This window comes from Manacus candei, unplaced genomic scaffold (assembly GCF_025592945.1).
Source record: "Manacus candei isolate 608988 ecotype Guabito, Panama unplaced genomic scaffold, ASM2559294v1 h1tg000003l, whole genome shotgun sequence".
Lineage (NCBI taxonomy): Eukaryota > Metazoa > Chordata > Aves > Passeriformes > Pipridae > Manacus > Manacus candei.
In genome coordinates, this window is record NW_026138051.1 from 10,312,235 (window position 1) to 10,329,763 (window position 17,529).

Below are 17,529 nucleotides of genomic sequence, written 5' to 3' on the forward strand. Positions count from 1 at the left end.
TTCCCACTCAATTACCTTCTGTATTTTCTTAGCCCACTCCAAAACAGGACTACTGCACTTCTATAAGAAAAGACTTCCTGAAGATTGAATCTTTCCAGTTCAAACTCTCAAAGGCTTAGGATCACAGAAGCACCCATGGCAGTTCCCTTCCTCCCAGTGGCTCCCCACCAACTCCACACAAAAGGCTAGAAGTATCCGGGTCCAAATCATTAAAAACAGAAAATCACATTTTATTTGCCAGCTCCAAAATTATTAAAAACAGGAAATCACATTTTATTTGCCATAAAGTGTTGATTTATCACAAAAAGTACCAGTATAAAATGTACACCAAGGTAATGCAACTTGGGCAACAAGCCACTATTCGCACTCCTTCATGTCCAGAAAAAGTGACAAAGCCCTGAGAGGAAGTGACAGCTACATACCCTGCTGCATTGTTCCCAAGGAACCATTATCACAGTAAGAGAGATGTTCCTCAGCACACCAAATGTATTTAGTCTATCCGTAGGGGGGTTTTCCCTTTATCAGGAATTCACTTGTATTACAAGTGAAATCAGGTTCTCTTAACCCAGCACCCTCCTGCCTAGGTAGATGCCCAAGTCTGCTTTCCTAACTGCATTAGAAACTTCATAACTTTTTATTAATCTCATTATTTTAGCAAATTCTGGAGTAATAGCACTAAAATGCAGTTATAACCTTCACTGTAAGTAAAGTTCTGCTTCTTTTGTCCCTACCACAACACTGATAACACTGTTTGAATCTGTAAAAAAGCACTTTGGGTCTCCTTTGCAAGGGAAACCCCAAATCTGAATGAAAGATGCAGAAAACAAACTGATAGGTAAAGCTTTGGTGAGAGTAGGAGAGCAGACACAGCAGAACTCAATGGTTACTCTTTCATTCTGCAGATCCTAGTGACAGAATATGAAAACACGGGATTTTTTTTACAGACAAATGAATGCTAAGCACAGGGCATGACACAAAAGATGGCTCTTTGGGGATCCCAAGGGAAATAATGAGAGACAGAAAGCAGCCTGCTTTTCACTATGTTGAAGTCTTATTTCCTGAGGTGGAAATTTTTTGCCGCTCAATATTTATATTTCTTTAGACAATACACACACACAGACACACATAGTACTCAACATCAAATCCGGAGCAGCCCCACAGCACACTGAGCAAGGCTTAGAGAAAAATTATTTGTGTTCCCTGAGCTTCAGTGCCAGGCAGCAGCACACCCACCAGTTCACCTCTGCTGACCACACACCACTGTGGATGGCAGAGCAAAGCGGAAGGCAGTAACTGCACATCAGGGCACACATGCACAGCACCTTTGGGCTCAAATTCCTGTAGCTGAGGAGTACCTGAATGTGTCTTTACTCGCTTCCACACCCGTATCTGCAGTCCAGCTGGATACCAGTTGGGTGGGGTTAAGCCTGCCCAGTCCAGCAGCCTGGGGAGCCTGCAATGTATTATCCTGCCCTCTCAACCTAGATACCTGGTGAGATCTCAGTGCCTAATTTACCTGTTCTTCCCCAACAACTAAAGCCCTAAAAATAAATAATATGGCTAGCTTTCGTTTGGGGACTGGATTTTGAAGGGCAGGGGGTTGATTTGCTTTTTTTCTTTTTATTAATTTTTTTTTTCTTTGCATTGTCCCTTTCTAATATTAAAAGACAAAACACGCATATTTGCTAAAAAATTGTCATCCAAACAGCTATCTCATTATTGCACGTATATGGGGCCAAACACAGTAGGAATCTCGTGTTCCTTTTCCTTTTTGGGATCTACCATATGACTGTATCGTTCTCCTCGGTGGCGTTCCAGGTAGGGGCCCCAGTTTGCTGCAGGCCGGCAGCAGCTCGCAATGCGCTGGAAAGTAAAACCAAGCACAGCTTTAGTCCAGGCTACTATTAAAATTCAGCAAAGCTGTAACTCAACAAATGGCAAATCACTAAAGTTGTTTAGAATCCTTCCAAATATCTTTGGGGTCAGTGGATTCTGGATACTGAAGTGAAAAAAAAACAGAGAAAGTGTGACCAACAGGACTGTTTGGCAAAGCCTGGCAAGTGCAGCATACCTCAGATCTGGCACTTGCTTGTTTCTGTGAGGAATGGGATGTAAAACTCCAGCGAATTATATAGGGATATAAAGCAATAAAAATTCTCCAAAGAATTTAAAGCAGCTGAAATAACACAGAGCCCATAAAAATCACTCTTGGACGTGTGTGTGCACTCCCAGAAAATCAGACTTTATCTTCTTATCAGAACACTTTAAATTTGCCTCTGATGCAAATACCAGAGATGTGTTTTGGTCTAAAAATCCAATTAACGGACACATCAAACATGTTTGAGAAAAAAAGTGCAGGTAGTCCTGATAATGCCAAAGAAATTAAGATTTGAGGCTATGAAAGCTTTTTTTGTGCCCTTACCTCAAAAAGGGTTCCTTCAGCTTTAACTATTTTTACAATAGCAACGATGGGAATCCAGATGACGCAGAAGATTATCATGCACCAGCCAACAGCACTTCCCCAGGCTGGATATTGCACTGAGCCATAAGAAGGAGGTGAAAATGTGGCCAAAGACCAGAGCAAAATAGCCTATAAAAAATGATGAAAAGAATAAGAGAGAAAAGCAGATTTCCAGAAACCCTGAACTTGCAATCTTCGGATCTAAGTTGATTCAACAAAAGTACTGTCTACAAGTTCTGCACAGTTCAATTTTGCTTCCCCAGTGTGAGAACAGCTGTGCAGGATTTGGTGTTCAGTCACAGCCAAACAGCAAGACTGAAGGGCAGGACTGAACGATGACACTGATGTACACCCTAACACTAAGTACATCTGTGTTTAAACACAACTTGATCTCTGGGTTCTCTTGAAATCCTGCATTTGATAATACATCTGCTGTTGGATGAGCCCAGTATCTTTCTCTATATGTTTTGTGTGTTCCCATGTTCAGTTATTTCTGGGAATACAGGAAAGAATCTAAGATTAGAAGTTGGCAAATATTGCTGCAGAAATTAGATATTTTTAAGTAGCATTTTCTAAATTGTTGTCTGGACATATTAAAGGTAATGTGCTGGCCAGAGTAACTTACCACTCTTCCTGGATTTGGGATATTAATAAGTTCTCTCACACTAACATAATCCACCAGCTACACCACAATTAGAAGTACAATAGTAATGAAAAACTGAGACGTGACAGGACATAAACAGGTCTCAGTCAGACAGGAGAACAACTGGACATCCAAAGATCCAAGCCAGGAATCCATTTCGAAAATGAGACTTCCCTCAAAAGGGAAAAATCCAAGTTTTCAAAACGTTTCCTCAGTCTAAAATTAAGATAATCTATCTGCCAAGACAAATGATCTGGTTGCTCTCTTAGTCCTTGGGAGTGTAGATCCAGCTCACTAGCAACTGATCTAAACCTCCAGCCTCTCCTAAGAGAGGATCCAAGGAGGGGGGAATGTATCAGAAAGCAGAGACCGTATTTCCTTCACTGACATGGCCATACCCCTTCTTTATACACAGAGCCTGGGCATTCAGCCCTGAATCTTCACATGGAAACCTCTTCAATATCAAATTACCAAGTTCTGTCACACTAACACAATCCAGTCATCTGCACTCACCATTAACAGCGCAGGAGTAACGAAAAACCAGCACATTCTCCACCAGAGCCAGAAAAAACGGCTCTTGTGTCCAATCATCATTTCAATGTCTTGAATGAACCTGTTTCCTCCTGTTGAAAGACAATCATAGGGCACATTGTAAAGGGGGTGACTCCCTTTACAGAAAAAAGACAATGATCAAGGACAGTTTCTCCACTTCAGTGGTAATTATTAAAGCTTTTCTGACAGTTAAGTTATAAATTCTTTATTGCAGTAATTACCATTTATTATTCCTGGCACTGTTCAAGGCCAGGTTGGATGGAGCTTTGAGCAACCTGGTCTAGTTTAAGGTGTCCCTGCCTGTAGCAGGGGGATTGGAACAAGATGATCTTTAAGGTCCCTTCCAACCCAAGCCATGTTGTGGTTCTATGATATACACTGTGCCTGGGATTGCTTAGACAAATTACGGATTTTCAATGCAAATAATTTACCATAAATGTAGACGACGCCTGCTACCTCCAGGACAGCTGAAAAAAGGATTCCCCATCCAGCACAAAAATGATCTATTAGGTTAACCCAGTAAATTCCTGCCTGTAAAACAAACATTAGAGGTTAAAATTTGAATAGTAACACATTTGTGCAAATAAAATAAGTTGTATTTGTTCAAGGCAGTTTAACTGATCACCACTCTGAGTTTTGTAAATTCCCAGTAGTTCAGGTTAAATACATATCTGTGAATATTATTTTATTTGAATACTTCTATGTAAAGTTGAAAAGCACATCTGACACAATACCAAAACCAAGACATATATATATATATATATGCAGAGTATATGTAAAGAGCTGAAAGCAAGATTTAAACTTGGAGCTTACAGTAATAAAGCTGGGGCTGAAGTTTTAATACTGAGCCACAGCAATACCTGTACCAGTTATCAGTTCTGAGGGGCTTCTATATTCCCACATGCACAAGTTCTCTATGTGGGTTAAACACAGCTTTAAACACCAGTGTGCAATAACAGGATCACAGCAAAGGAAACAAGCTTTAAGTCATTTCACACTCTTGAGTACTAAGTCCCTTGCAAGCTTCCCTGCCACCAGGTTCTATGACTTACATACTTGGCTTGACCATACAAGTGACTGTTTACCACAATTATCTTCTTCACATTGTCAGTCTAATTACACACATAAATCTGCATTTCTAGATGGAATAATTACAGTGAACCCTTGTAGCCTTAAAAGCAATTACCTCAAGAAATTTTACACACTATACTTAAAATTCTTTTTCCGTATGTGTATTTAGATATGTACACACACGCAGGAGAAGTAACCATGCAATCTACAGATGCTTGTGAGCTAATGGGTTTTTATGACATGAATAGGCCATTTCTCAATTTCTGTCCTGGTTGGTAGTCAGTTCTGAACAAAAAGATCCCATTGACATTTATCAGCAGTACCCACAGTGCTGCGGACACGCTGTGTGCATATACCTGTGATTACACAAACTCCTGAACTGAGGAACAATAAATCAGGCTGATGGTTCACGGGCTCTGTAAAGGCCTTCTATTTAAAAGCACGTCTCAGTTCAATAATCACAGAAAACCTTAGGTTCTCCAAGCTTCCCTCTGGAAATTTCTTATTTGTGCACCCAGGCACACCGGCAGAATTCGAGTCTCCAAGATTGACCCACGCAGGCAGGAACAGTTGGAAAAGGTATTTTGATTTGAGCTCATCACTTGCAGCATAACTAAACTCACTACCAAAAAATAATTTAATGTCTTACCTCAGTAACACAGATAAGCCCAAGAAAAAAGAGCACTGTGCACAGTCCCATGGTTACAGGGATTCTTAATTGTTTCATCACTCTGGGAAAAAAATCTTGAATGGTGGTTGTAAGTGTTTCTGCAAAGGAAGAAGTGGGGAGTTTGAGCAGCATAATTTAAAAAGGCAATGGTCATTTGAAAAGCCATGAGTCACTTAAAACACCACTCACCTATGCTGGCAAACTGGGAGTCAAGGCCCAAGAGCAGCAGCATGAAGAAAAACAAGAAGGACCACAGAGGAGAAACTGGTAACTTGGAGAGGGCCTCTGGGTAGGCTACAAATGCAAGATTAAATCCTGGAAAGTAGTGGAAAGAAGGATGTTATTGTCATGCCTTGGTCAGTGCAAGTCCCAGTACCAGCAGTGTGACAGTCAGCCTACCTGAGTTCACGACCTCGGAGACGGGTCTCTGAGACACGAATGCCATGTGTCCCAAGATGGAGAACACTGCAAACCCAGCAAATACACTGGTGACGCAGTTGACTACACAAACTGTGATGGCATCCGAGTAGCAGTTGTTGTGGAACCTATTGTACGAAGACAACGCAACAAGCCCGCCCCATGCCACAGACAGGGAGTAAAATATCTGGGTGGCTGCATCTTTCCAAACCTACCAGAAATAAGAACAGGAGAATTATTCCATAGTGAAGTGTACTTACCATAAACATTTAAGTCTGCCCTCTGTTGAAGCTCAAGGGTAATTTTTTTTTTCATTTAGCCTGAATATCTAATTCAATTTCATATGAATTTTAGGGTATGTGGGATATAGTATGCTGGTGACCTTGCAGTCTCAAGCACAAACAACACCTTCTCTTGTCTCCAAAGGTCACATCCCAAGTATGTTGCCAAATACTTAAATCTTATTGGGCTGGCTAACCCTAAAGAAGAGATTCAATTTGTTCACATCTGTGGGTTGTTGAGATATTAATCCTGTCACAGTGGCAACAAATAAGGAAAACCAGGACTGCCCTGCAGGAGTGAGAACTTCCCTGTACTCTCCCACTCATGTTCCTCCACCGTGACCCAAACAAACCACTTCTGCCTCTGCTGCAGCCCCTTAGTTAGTGCCAAGCCACAAATAAATACCACAAATAAACACCACACTTAGCACTTGCTTTTGATAAAACTGAAATAATAAATATTGGCATAAGCCAGAACAAAAGAAGTCCGGGCTTTCATTGCACAAGGTACCCTTCCTGGTGCACCTAGGGTAATTTCAAGTTAATTTCTTGGGCAAGGCACAGCCTGAATTTCAAACTTCAGCCTTCTGATAAAGTCCCTTACAATTATCAGCAAGGACTTTCTCAGCAGGCCTTGCTGATATGAAACTCCAGCATGACTGCCAAGAGCTGATCAGAGGAAATAGCACAGTTGTTGTCACTGTCTGGTGCAGCAGGGAGGGGGCAGAGGGTGACTATTTTTTAAATTGAGAGTAGCTAGAATAGAGGAGCTTGGACTCCTTATTCTATACAAAATACAGGGCAGGACACGAAGAAGCACCTGACTGGATAAAAAAGAAGTTGCTCTGCAAGCAGCAAGCCCACAGAACCACGGAAGTGTGTCACACTTCTGGGGCTGACGCTACCTCTCACCTCTGCCTCCATCAGCTTGGTGAAGTTAGACTGTCTCCCAATGTAGTATTGAATGCCATCCATAGCACCTTCCAGAGTGGCACCTCTCACCAGCAAGATGAGCAGGATGACATATGGGAAGAGCGCAGTAAAGTAGACGACCTGCAGAAAGATAGGCAGGGACACACTTTAGGAATGAGGGGATGCATAGACCTCTGTGGAGGAGGAATGGACAGGCTTTAAGCTAAGGTCTGCTGGTACAAAAGAAAAACAGGCAACCACGGAAGTGAACACATGCCAACCACCAAACCATCTGGCTTAGCCGGTTCTTGAGCTGCATTCCAGCAGAAGCAGAAGGCCCAAGCCACATATCCACTTTTCAGATAGCACTTAACCAGTTTCAGAAATGTGTTTTTCTGACATGATTTACTGCTGTAGCAAAGTCTGGACTCAACTACCCCAGAAGTCTCTTGCTAAGTAATGCTTCCAGCAAGAGCAAACTGAAAGCTAGTTAAAATCAGGTGACCAGTGTGGAATTATCTCCTGATGAGACCAAAACCTACTCCCCCATCTCTCCCTCACCCAAAAAAAAAAAAAAAAAAAAAAAAAGAAAAAAAAAATTCGCCATTCTGGATGCTTTCTTTACTGAGAACAAAGTACTTTCAGGTTCTTTCAGACACAGATCTATTCTGTTGTTTGTCTAGAGCGATGGGATCCAGGCCAGTAGCAGGGCTCTTGTCACACAGGCTACATTCAACAATACTCTTGTTTCTTGAGTCTTAGTTTCAGTGTTACGCAGACAGATAATTGACCCGGTACTGCTGGTTACACCAAGCTATAGCATTGCACCATCATGTGGTGAGTCTGCCATTTCTGAAGACCTTCATGTTTGCCTAGAACAGACAATTCTTTCTGCTTTTCATCTTTGCCTTGCTCCTGCCCCTCTAGATTCTTCTGAGTCTTAGCTTGCTCCCCAGAGAGGCTTACTTTTGTGCCAGAGGAGAAGTGACAAGAGGAATAGCCAACTAGGTACCCAAAGAGTGTGAGATTAAGAGGAGCCATGTGGCCAAAAGATACTCCACCCCAAAGTGCTGAGACAGAGGGTAGAAAGCTCCAAATATAAAGGAAGACAGGAGGAAACATCAGCCTGAGGAGAGAAAGGCAGGCAGCAAGGAACCATGGAAAGGCACAATGACAGAAGAAAACAAAAAAAAGGTCAGTGCAGAAAAGGTGAAAGAAAGAATGAAGTCAATTGAGAATGAAGAAGTAGATGAGAGAGATGCAACATGGAGGTGAGAAAAACATGTGGGAAGGAAGTAAACCAGGAAAAGGGCCTCAGGCAGGGAAGAATGAAATTCAGCCTGCCTGAAGTAAACCTAGCCCAAGGAAAAGACCAGGCAGCCATGCTCCAGCATGTGGGGATGGGAACTCAGCAGAGCCAGAGTCTGAAAACAAACATCAATGAACCTGGTCCCTAAAAACAGCTTCAGTTTTTGAGAACAAACAACGTTTCACAACCTGGCAGGAACCTGCACATGCACATGTGTTAGCAGGACCTGACCTGTATTGTCCAAACATCTCAACTACACCGGAGGTGCAAATAATCACCAGGTGTTCCCAGGGCGTGTGCTGTCACATGCACACATCCTTCACACAGCCGAGGTGACTGCCAAAACTCAGCTGGAATCACTGGCATGACAGCGACATCCCAAAATACAGGGCAGCCCTGCCAGAGCTGAGGTCCATGTGTTAAATAATGGCCGTGTAATCAGTACCTTACTCATATTTTATGTAACAGTTATGAAGTCAAGGAGCAGGAGAAAAGCTGAGTCCAGCAGAGGGTGGTGGGTTAGGACTGCATCCTGCCTTGCGCTAACCTTCCCTGAGTCCAACTGACATTGGAAGGGCAGGATCAGGCAAAAAGTCTGCTCCTTGCTCTTCTTAACATACCTTTCCAGAAGATTTTATTCCTTTAAACAATGCAGCTGCAACAATTATCCAGGCCAGGAGGAGGCAGAGAGCCAGGTACCACACGACGTTGCCGGTCTCATCCAGCCCACTCGAGCGCTGAAGAGCCACTTTGCTGAAAGCACAGAGTGCTCCCATGAGAAGAGGGTGACAGCAGCACACACACCTGCTTTTCAGCTACTTCTTGGAAGAAGTTGAGTTGGTGCTGGTGTCTGCTGGTGTTACAAGACTCTGCATTCTTTTTCAGGAGTGTGCAGCTAGAACTGCATGATTGGCATTGAAAAACTGAATATTTAACTGTGTTTTTCCCCTTTACCAGCTCTCAGCTCTCCATGCATCACTCGTAAGGCCCACCTCAGCTCTTCTGTGTTAACAGCTCTTCTGACAGCAAAAGAAGAGCCCATAGGAATCAGTTTGCAGAAACCCAGGGAACATGAGACAAATTGAAACCATGGGGCTAAAGAAATGGCAATTTCACAACAGGCCCAGATTCAGAATAAGGTGAATATATTTTGCACCGTAACTCCTAGGAAAAAAAAGTATATGCTATATATAAAGATGCTAAGTAGTCCCTACCAGGACTCCAGGGGAAAGGACTTCTTTAAACTGGAATATTTTTCAGTTTGCAACAGCTTGACTCACTTGCTTCTCTTTCTACATATATTTTTTTTTTATAAGGGCCAGATTTATCAATTAAGTTTTAAATCTCCTCTCTACCAATTTACATGCCCACAACCCTTGAGTAGATTTTTTTCTGGGCACCAAAATAAGACAAAAATAAAAGGTACATCCAAAGCCACAATGCATAATAAAGTTTTTTTTAACAATTTCTTTAAAACATTTACTTACTTCCAGTATTGCTCACTAGGAAATTGCACTGGTTTGTAGTTTATGGTGCCGTTTATACACGTGAGATTGTTGCTTGTGACAAAAGTGTAGTTTGCATGAATGATTTCTCCATGTAAGGTTGTATTGCAGTCATTTACTGAAAGCAAGAAAAAGGAATCACTAACACTGTGATGACTATTATAACAAATACATTTTCTAAAGTTACAGCTTCAGTTTGCCTACTAACCACATTTAAAAACAAACCTGAACTATCATTTGCTGTTGTGACTTTGTTACTTGACTGTAAATCAAAAACACCAAGAATCTGGTGTGCTCACCACGTTTCACTTATCCTCAAGAGTACTTGCAAAAATCAGAACTGAGGATAGTTAAGACTGTAGCCTTGGTTACTTTATGAAAACTTTTGTCCCAAACCAAGATTACACACAGATCATCTGCTAGCAACTTCATCTTATTGCCACAGAGGGCTTATTAGAGCTCTTAAATTTTTTTCCTTGGAAGGGTGTGAGAGGAATGGGCACTGTTTGGCTCTGGGAATTTTTTGCCAGCACATACACTAATGAACATTTTATCAGCATTCGTATCAGCATTTACTGGAAAAGTCTTGTTGAACTCTATTTCAGGACAGCTTCTTCAATTCAATTTTATATTTCTCCACCACAAATTTTATACTGAAATATTTTTTGTTTTGCCCATAAGCAAGCATCAACTTTTTGTTACATAAAGAACTTTAACTTCATTTTTTGAAACCTACGAATCTTATAAGAGATTTTCAGATATATGGCTGAGTTACATATACATAAGTGCTGTAAACAATATTATCTATCCTGATCCTGTCCTTGTTATTTTAATAATCTCAGAGGTTACCGGGCAAGACATTTCCAGCTGCTAACTACTAATTACCTCACCAACTTCACCTTTTGCCTTAAACTGGTCTGATACAGAAACTGGTGAGATAACAAGTGTTTAGCCCTACATCTGCTGCCAAACATCAAGAACAATAGTGTGGAGATATGTTCTAAAGAGTTAATGAAGTGTGAAACCAGTGCCTCGCTGGTGCTCAGGATTACCATAGCCACAGGGGAGGCAAGGGGCAACGAGAAAAAACCCGATAGAAACTACAGCAGTGACACTTGTCTCATGGAAGGAAGGTATTTGTTTGTCATAAAGCCTGATGAAATGGAAATGCAGTATGTACTAGAAATAAACTGAGGTTTTAAAGGAGAAAAAGGATCCAACGAGGTGGTTTCAGCCCAGTTCTCTGTAGATTTCCCATGTACCCAGAACTGGTGTCAGGGAAGAAGATAAGCATCACTGCTGTGTGTTAAGGGACAAAATCCAGGAAGGACTTTTCAAGCTATGGTTAGCTGTCTTGCTTCTATAATTTCTCCCAGAAAACAGTACAATTTCCCAAAACAGTAATATTAAATTTTATCTGTTGAGTACCATACCTATTCGTGTCTTGCTGCAGAATTCATCTGCCCAGGAAAAGCATTCTGACCATGGTAGCACTTTTTGAAATGAGGCAAATAAGTAGTAGATTGCATAAGCAATGATAACGTTGTAGTAGACTGCCACAAATGCTGAGATGATGACCATAGTGAAGCCCACTCCTAGAAAAGAGAAAGGCTTAATGTCTTAAGTACCTCAAACCCAGGTTTAAAATAACAAAAACAAACAAACCCAAATCAAATGGCCTTTACTTGACTTTTAAAAGGCTACCTGGGTAAAAGCTGAGGGTATTTTTTTGTTTGGTTTTTAAATTATTTTTAAGAGCAAACAGCAAAAGGGTAAAGCCATAAAATGATGGATAGGATCCAAACTGACCATCTCAAAAATGGCTTTGACAGAGAATTTGAATCAAGCCCATAGAAAAATTGGACTAGTTGCTAAGTCCAAGTCTAAAGGAGAAATTCAGTATTTTGTTCTCTCTCAGTTTAGAGAAGCTTAGTAAAATAAAAGAAACTGTACTGGGACTACCCAAGCCATTTTGAAGATTCCACTGTAATAAAGGTTTTTGACAATGAATGAGCAGCAACACAGAACAGTAAATCTGTGCTAATACTACTGTTCTCTCCCTTTGCTAAAATGAGTTTTGTTCTGCTAGTTTGGGAAAGCCTGACAAACTGTTCCAATCATCTTAGACACTATATTTATGTTTTTATCTTTACAGACATATAAAAGACTTGCTTTAAAAACTTTTGCCTTAATCACACTGCTCTCATGAAAGGTTGCTTGTGCTGCAGAACACAGACTGACCAAAAGAATAAACGTTGTGGCAACCAGTTTCTATGGAAGGTAGTAAGCAAAAATCTTATTGCATCAGAAAGAAACTTCCTTGTTCCTACACTAATTCACCTGGTAGAGAGAGGACAAACAAGACCAGTTGCATAGTCCTTTACACCCATGGTACAGGACTGGGATGGATAGGAGTGAGTAAAGCACATGGTTTGTTGTTTCCAAACAAATTTCCCTGTGAAATGCAAACCCTCTCAGAGACAGGCAAACTACCACTACAGACTGCAAGGATTTCTCTTATCTCAAGGGGCACCTCACCTTACAAAGCCAGAGTCTAGGCTATTTAATCACAGCAGATGACTCCCAAGGCAGTTGCTGGATGACTATGTGCACAGCATTGCATACAGACCAGGCTGACGTGCCTGTGCCAACACTGGCAGCCAAACACAGAATTAGTCCATCCAACACAGAACTGCCTTGCAAGCTACACTGGACACGAAGCATAAAAAAACAGTGATAAATTCAACTCCTAAAAATTATTTTCGATCTGTTGCACACAGTACCAGTTGTTTTACTGAGGTTTTCCCTCAGATGGCAAACAAGGTCATCTTCTTCTGGCTGCAGTGAGGGTGACATGCTGCTTAACACCAGGAGAATAATTGATAAAACCTCTCAGAGATTACAACCTTTTCAGGGAAATCTCTTATCAACATCTGGTTATCAACTGAATAATAAGGAATTATGTACCTGGGAACATAACACTGACCTTGTAACACTGGGAGTAGTCGCTACAGGAAAATTGGCATCTCAGAATTAGTAACTTTGTGAGGAAATCATTAATTCACATCAGCTTATTACTGGAATAAAAATTAGCTAAGGAAGCATAACAAAACCAACCTTGAAACAATGGTAGTATTCTCCAGACGTAAATGGGCCCTTGACTGGCAAACTGCCCAAGGGAACATTCCAAGAAAAATAGGGGCAAGCCAGCTAATGCCAACATCAGGGTGTAGGGGATCAGAAAAGCACCTGAGGGGAGAGAAGGGGAAAAACCACAATCACACACACAGAGAAAACAATTTCTCAGTATTCACCACATTTTATCACCCCTTTTTCGCCTCCTCAAATATCCCCCTATAGGGGGTTTTTTTCAGGATAGAGAGATTTGTTTCTAAATGGTGTTTTCTACAAGACTGAGTACTACCTGCAATGAAGAGACACAGATAGTCAGGAGAACTGATGATTTAAAAAGGAAGGTTTCTCTTACAGAAATAAAAGAATTTTACAAAAACTACTGAAGACATAGCACTCATACAAACAGGAACACTGCTCAGCTGTAGGCACTATCAGCCTTCTCTATTTCTATTTACTCTTCCAGTTTTTAAAAAGGAAGAGAACCATTCCTTTATGTACTTAGCTGTGATTTGCAACTGCCCTGTTCGAGCAGCTACTGGACATCAAAGCATGAAAGTTATTCTCTATGGTTGGCCGAGTCCTGTGTCAAACAGCATCTCAGTGTGGCACTTGTTCAGATCTCAGTGTGGCTCTTGTTCAAGCCCATTTTGAAGTGTAGGTTAACCTGATATCATTGAGCGTCCTGTTCTGTGAAAGGGACTGGCACTTCTTTGTGTTTTCACAGAAGATGGGAAAAGTGAGAGCACAAGTTGCATAAACAAAACTCGATATCCCTGCAGAAATCTGTCCTCATCACTCTCAGTGAATTTAAAGCAGCCAAGGACCCAGTTCTGCAAGGAACTGCAAATACCTGATGTAATTTCGGGAAGTAAACCGTCCCACAGAACTAACTGGATTACTCCTGTGTTTCAAAACAAGGATGTAATAGTTGTCTTTATCAATCACGGGCAAGGAGCACAGAGAAGGATGCAAGCAGCAGCACAAATATGCTTTAAATGCAAAGTTTTCTGCTGCAGCAGATAAGGAAAAAGATCTAGTACAAGGCTGATGTCACAACTTATTTTGTTTTCACAATTTTCTTCAACAAAATGCACCCTAGCCAAGCTCACTCCAATAAAACTTCTGTACTAAGACTGCCTCCTTTTGTTCCACAAGCAGAGCTCTATGGGCTGTGCTGTTTACAGTCCAGAATTTGACTTCAACAACTGTTAAACAGAGCAAATAGGTACACACAAGTAAGTTCTCTGCAGTTACTTAGCATTTATGCTCTCTTTAATTACCAGTGGTAGCCTATCAAGTAGATAAAGCTCTGGAATATCAGCCAGGGAAGCCAGTGCCTCCATTTGGTTTTGCCACTGTTTCATTTTGTAAGAAGATAGAGGTTCTCTCTGTCTCATACTTCTGATTGGGATAATTATTGAGCTTAGATAATAATTCCAGCTTAGCTTGTTTGCATGGCAAAACAAAGGTGCAGAAAGGATTCAACTGTTCTCTATAACATACCAGGGAGGTAAGCACTGGGGAGGGCAAAAAGCTATTTAGGTAAGCAGAGGGTATTGGCACATTGACAAGAAGGTGCATATTGGTTTTGAGTAAATCAGAAGAGTTCTGGAACTCTCAGGTGGAAACAAGCAGTTAAAACTAAATACTATTTCCCTCCTCAGCTGGTGCCCAAAAAAAACATAGCTGTCTCTTGCTCCTTTTCCCTTTCCAATAGCAGACACTATCCCAGTTCCCAGGGTGATTCTCACATCCAGCTTTGAGAAACGTTTCCAGCCTCAGGGTTGACCCTTTGAGCTTGTCCTCCTCTCCCCTGGGGACAGCAAGGCGTGCCCACCCGACATTGCCATTCAGCACAAGTACCTCCGCCGTTCTGGTAGGTGAGGTAGGGAAAGCGCCAGACGTTGCCCAGACCCACGGCATAGCCCACCATGGAGAGCAGGTAGTCGCCTTTGCTTGACCAGTTGCCACGCTCCTTGTTCTCATCACCATCACTTCCATCACTGGAGCGGGAATCTTTTCCATGTGACAAACTGAAGTCCTTGGAAGAGAAGACGGAAGGTTTGTGATCACCCCACGGGCAAGCAGGACAATTGTATCCACATTTCCCTGTCCAGAGTAGCACCTTGGCATCGCTGGGCAGGGCAGCTAGACAGGGAGGGCAGAGCCAGGTGGGCTGCCAGTCCAGCCAATCCCTGGCAGGTCAGCATAGACCTGTGAGTGAGGGTCCCACCAGAGAGCCCAAAAACCTTCACGGTGAGTTTTGCCCTAGTCCTCCTACCTGAATACTCCTTGCTGGATGCTCGTAGGGGCAGCACCTCCAGGGAGTTAAAATACTCCGTTCCACCACCACAGGGCCAGATGCCCACATGTCTGTTCAGATGTTCACAACAGTACATATTTGTACATCCACTTTAAAAAACTCCTGTCCTAGCGCATTTCACAAAGTCCTAGGTGCTCATCCTAGCTCATCTCACATTACCTACCACTGTGCCCCTATATTCCCACATCTAGATCTCACCTGCCCAGACAACTTCATACCTGCCAGCGCTCCCATAGCTGCCCACGTACCTGCAGCCTCCATACTCCACCTGCTCAGGTGCACCCACACCTGTCTGCATTCTCCCACACCTGCCTGGGTGCCTCCGACCAGCCACCCCTCGCCTCTCACCTTCTTCTTCCCGCAGGACAGAAAGCCGGGCAGGCTGAGCATCCCCATCTCTGCCGCCGCCGCTCCGCTCTGCCTGCGCCGGCCCCCGCCCGGCCCTTTATCGGGGCCAGCTCCCGCCCGCCCCTCGCCGCCCTGCCGGGAACCGCGGCCCCTGGGCTGCCCCGGGGGCGGGAGGCGGCCCCGCCCGGGCCGCGGGGCAGCCCCTCGGCTCCCGCATCACGCCCAGCCCCGTGCCCGCTTCCCCGCCGCACCCCGCCCGCTGACCCTCCTCCGGCCCCGCGCCCACTTCCTCGGGACACTCACCTGCCGAACCCTGCCCGGCCACCTGCCCACTTCCCCTCCTAAACACCCCCTGCTCTCCACACACCCTCCGCTCCTCGCCTTACCCACTTCCCCTGCCCAAGAACCCGCCTGGGCTCGCTCCCCCAGTCTGGGCTCTTCAGCCGTCCTTGCACGCCTTCCTGCTTACCTCTCTGTCACTCACCTTCCTTTCTAGCATACCACCTACTCCTTGCCCTTCTCCCTCCTCTACCTGCACACCCACCCCCTTGTCTTCTACCTACAGCCTACCAGCTCCCCATCATGCACTGACCGCCTCCTGAGGACCATGCGCCCATCTGACATCGGTACCTCCCTGCGCCTCCCCACAGAGCCACTGCCTGTCTGCCTCACCTACGGTCACTCACCCAGAGCCCCTGCTCCACCCCGCCTGCCTCTCTCTCGTTCTTTCTTAGCCTGCTCCGTGCTGGAGTGCAGGCTAAGGAGATGCAGGGCACAAAGGGGTTAAACAGAAATTTCAGCCTCTAAACACACCTTTCAGGTACACATGACAGGCACAGAGAGCAAGTCATAAAAGCAAAGCCATCTCCATTGGAGGAATTTGAGCAGAAAGCACTTAAGGACCTTTTCCAAACTCCCCTGCTTCACCCACCAAAGTGACTGTGACATCTCACCCTTAAGGGGAAGGGATGTCACAGTGACCTTCCCCAAGCGTTCCATAAGGTCACGCAGGAGGATACTGCTCAAAGCACACTCCATGTACAGGCACAAGAAGACAGACATCGATTGACTGGTCACTTAATTGCTATTAAGAAATCCCCTATTTCTAAACTGTCTTTTCCATGGCTCTTTCAGATCCACGCGTGACAAACACAATTTCTGTCCTCAATTATTTGGGCTTTTTGTCGAGCAAAGTGTTACCCAACATCTCTCAATCTAGCCACAACTAAAAGGTATACCAGGAGTGAGAAGTGTGTGGGACATCATCTGAAGGTGGGATATTTTATCACCCTATGCAGCAGGTTCTCTAGAAGACTTCTATTTTAGATGCTGGAAAGAAACCAGAATAATCTCGGCTTTGGAACAAAAAGCACGTACAGGTGTAACATCCTGACAGGACACAGGTTTTGGGAGAAAACGATATATAAAAATTAAACAAAACACTCCTTTACAGGTTGCCTGTGAATTCAGCATTCAAGTGACCAAGCCACAACATCAAATAGAGACCTTCAAGCTAGTTCTTCATGGAATGATACAAAACCCACCCGGACCAAGGATACACTGAGAAATCAGTCCATATTCTTCCAAACCCTGTCTGAACTGCATATAAACCAAAGGCACCTTTTTGACAATCCTGATCAGAGTTAAGAACTTGAAATAAAATGAGATAACATAATTTTATTTTAGGTTCTGTGTAACTCCAGTATCTGTGGGTCACTATCTCCCCAGGGGGAAAAAAAAAAAAAACTTACCTGTAAACAGTGCTGGGCCTAACAAGAGCTCCATGTTCTCTTCCAAACTCATGATTCAGAACTGGTTATCATCTTGTTTAGAAATGAAATGACATTTAAAACAACCTGTTAGCCACAGCCTCTCCTTCCATACTAGGATTAAGTGAATGTG

The 17,529-nt window shown here is 43.3% G+C and overlaps 1 protein-coding gene across 6 annotated transcripts in view; it reads right to left on the minus strand.

The window, feature by feature from the left end:
- Nucleotides 1-238: 238 nt before the first annotated feature.
- Nucleotides 239-17,529, minus strand: part of SLC6A14 (solute carrier family 6 member 14) — a 39,930-nt gene continuing 22,639 nt past the window's right edge. Inside the window, exons 1-15 of one of the 6 annotated variants that reach the window (XM_051784306.1) lie at nt 16,454-16,589; nt 15,238-15,329; nt 14,820-14,997; nt 12,939-13,070; nt 11,255-11,416; nt 9,804-9,939; nt 8,937-9,069; nt 7,008-7,148; nt 5,797-6,025; nt 5,587-5,712; nt 5,377-5,495; nt 4,088-4,187; nt 3,618-3,727; nt 2,423-2,590; nt 239-1,863 (exon numbers count right to left, since the gene is read on the minus strand). In XM_051784306.1, coding sequence (XP_051640266.1) covers nt 1,717-1,863; nt 2,423-2,590; nt 3,618-3,727; nt 4,088-4,187; nt 5,377-5,495; nt 5,587-5,712; nt 5,797-6,025; nt 7,008-7,148; nt 8,937-9,069; nt 9,804-9,939; nt 11,255-11,416; nt 12,939-13,070; nt 14,820-14,997; nt 15,238-15,329; nt 16,454-16,478 — 1,998 coding nt within the window. In that variant the 5' untranslated portion in view covers nt 16,479-16,589 and the 3' untranslated portion in view covers nt 239-1,716. Of the gene's footprint in view, nt 1,864-2,422; nt 2,591-3,617; nt 3,728-4,087; nt 4,188-5,376; nt 5,496-5,586; nt 5,713-5,796; nt 6,026-7,007; nt 7,149-8,936; nt 9,070-9,803; nt 9,940-11,254; nt 11,417-12,938; nt 13,071-14,819; nt 14,998-15,237; nt 15,330-15,627; nt 15,685-16,190; nt 16,307-16,440; nt 16,590-17,529 lie in introns of those variants that run through there. The other 5 variants (XM_051784320.1, XM_051784313.1, XM_051784298.1 and 2 more) reach the window with 5 other exon arrangements.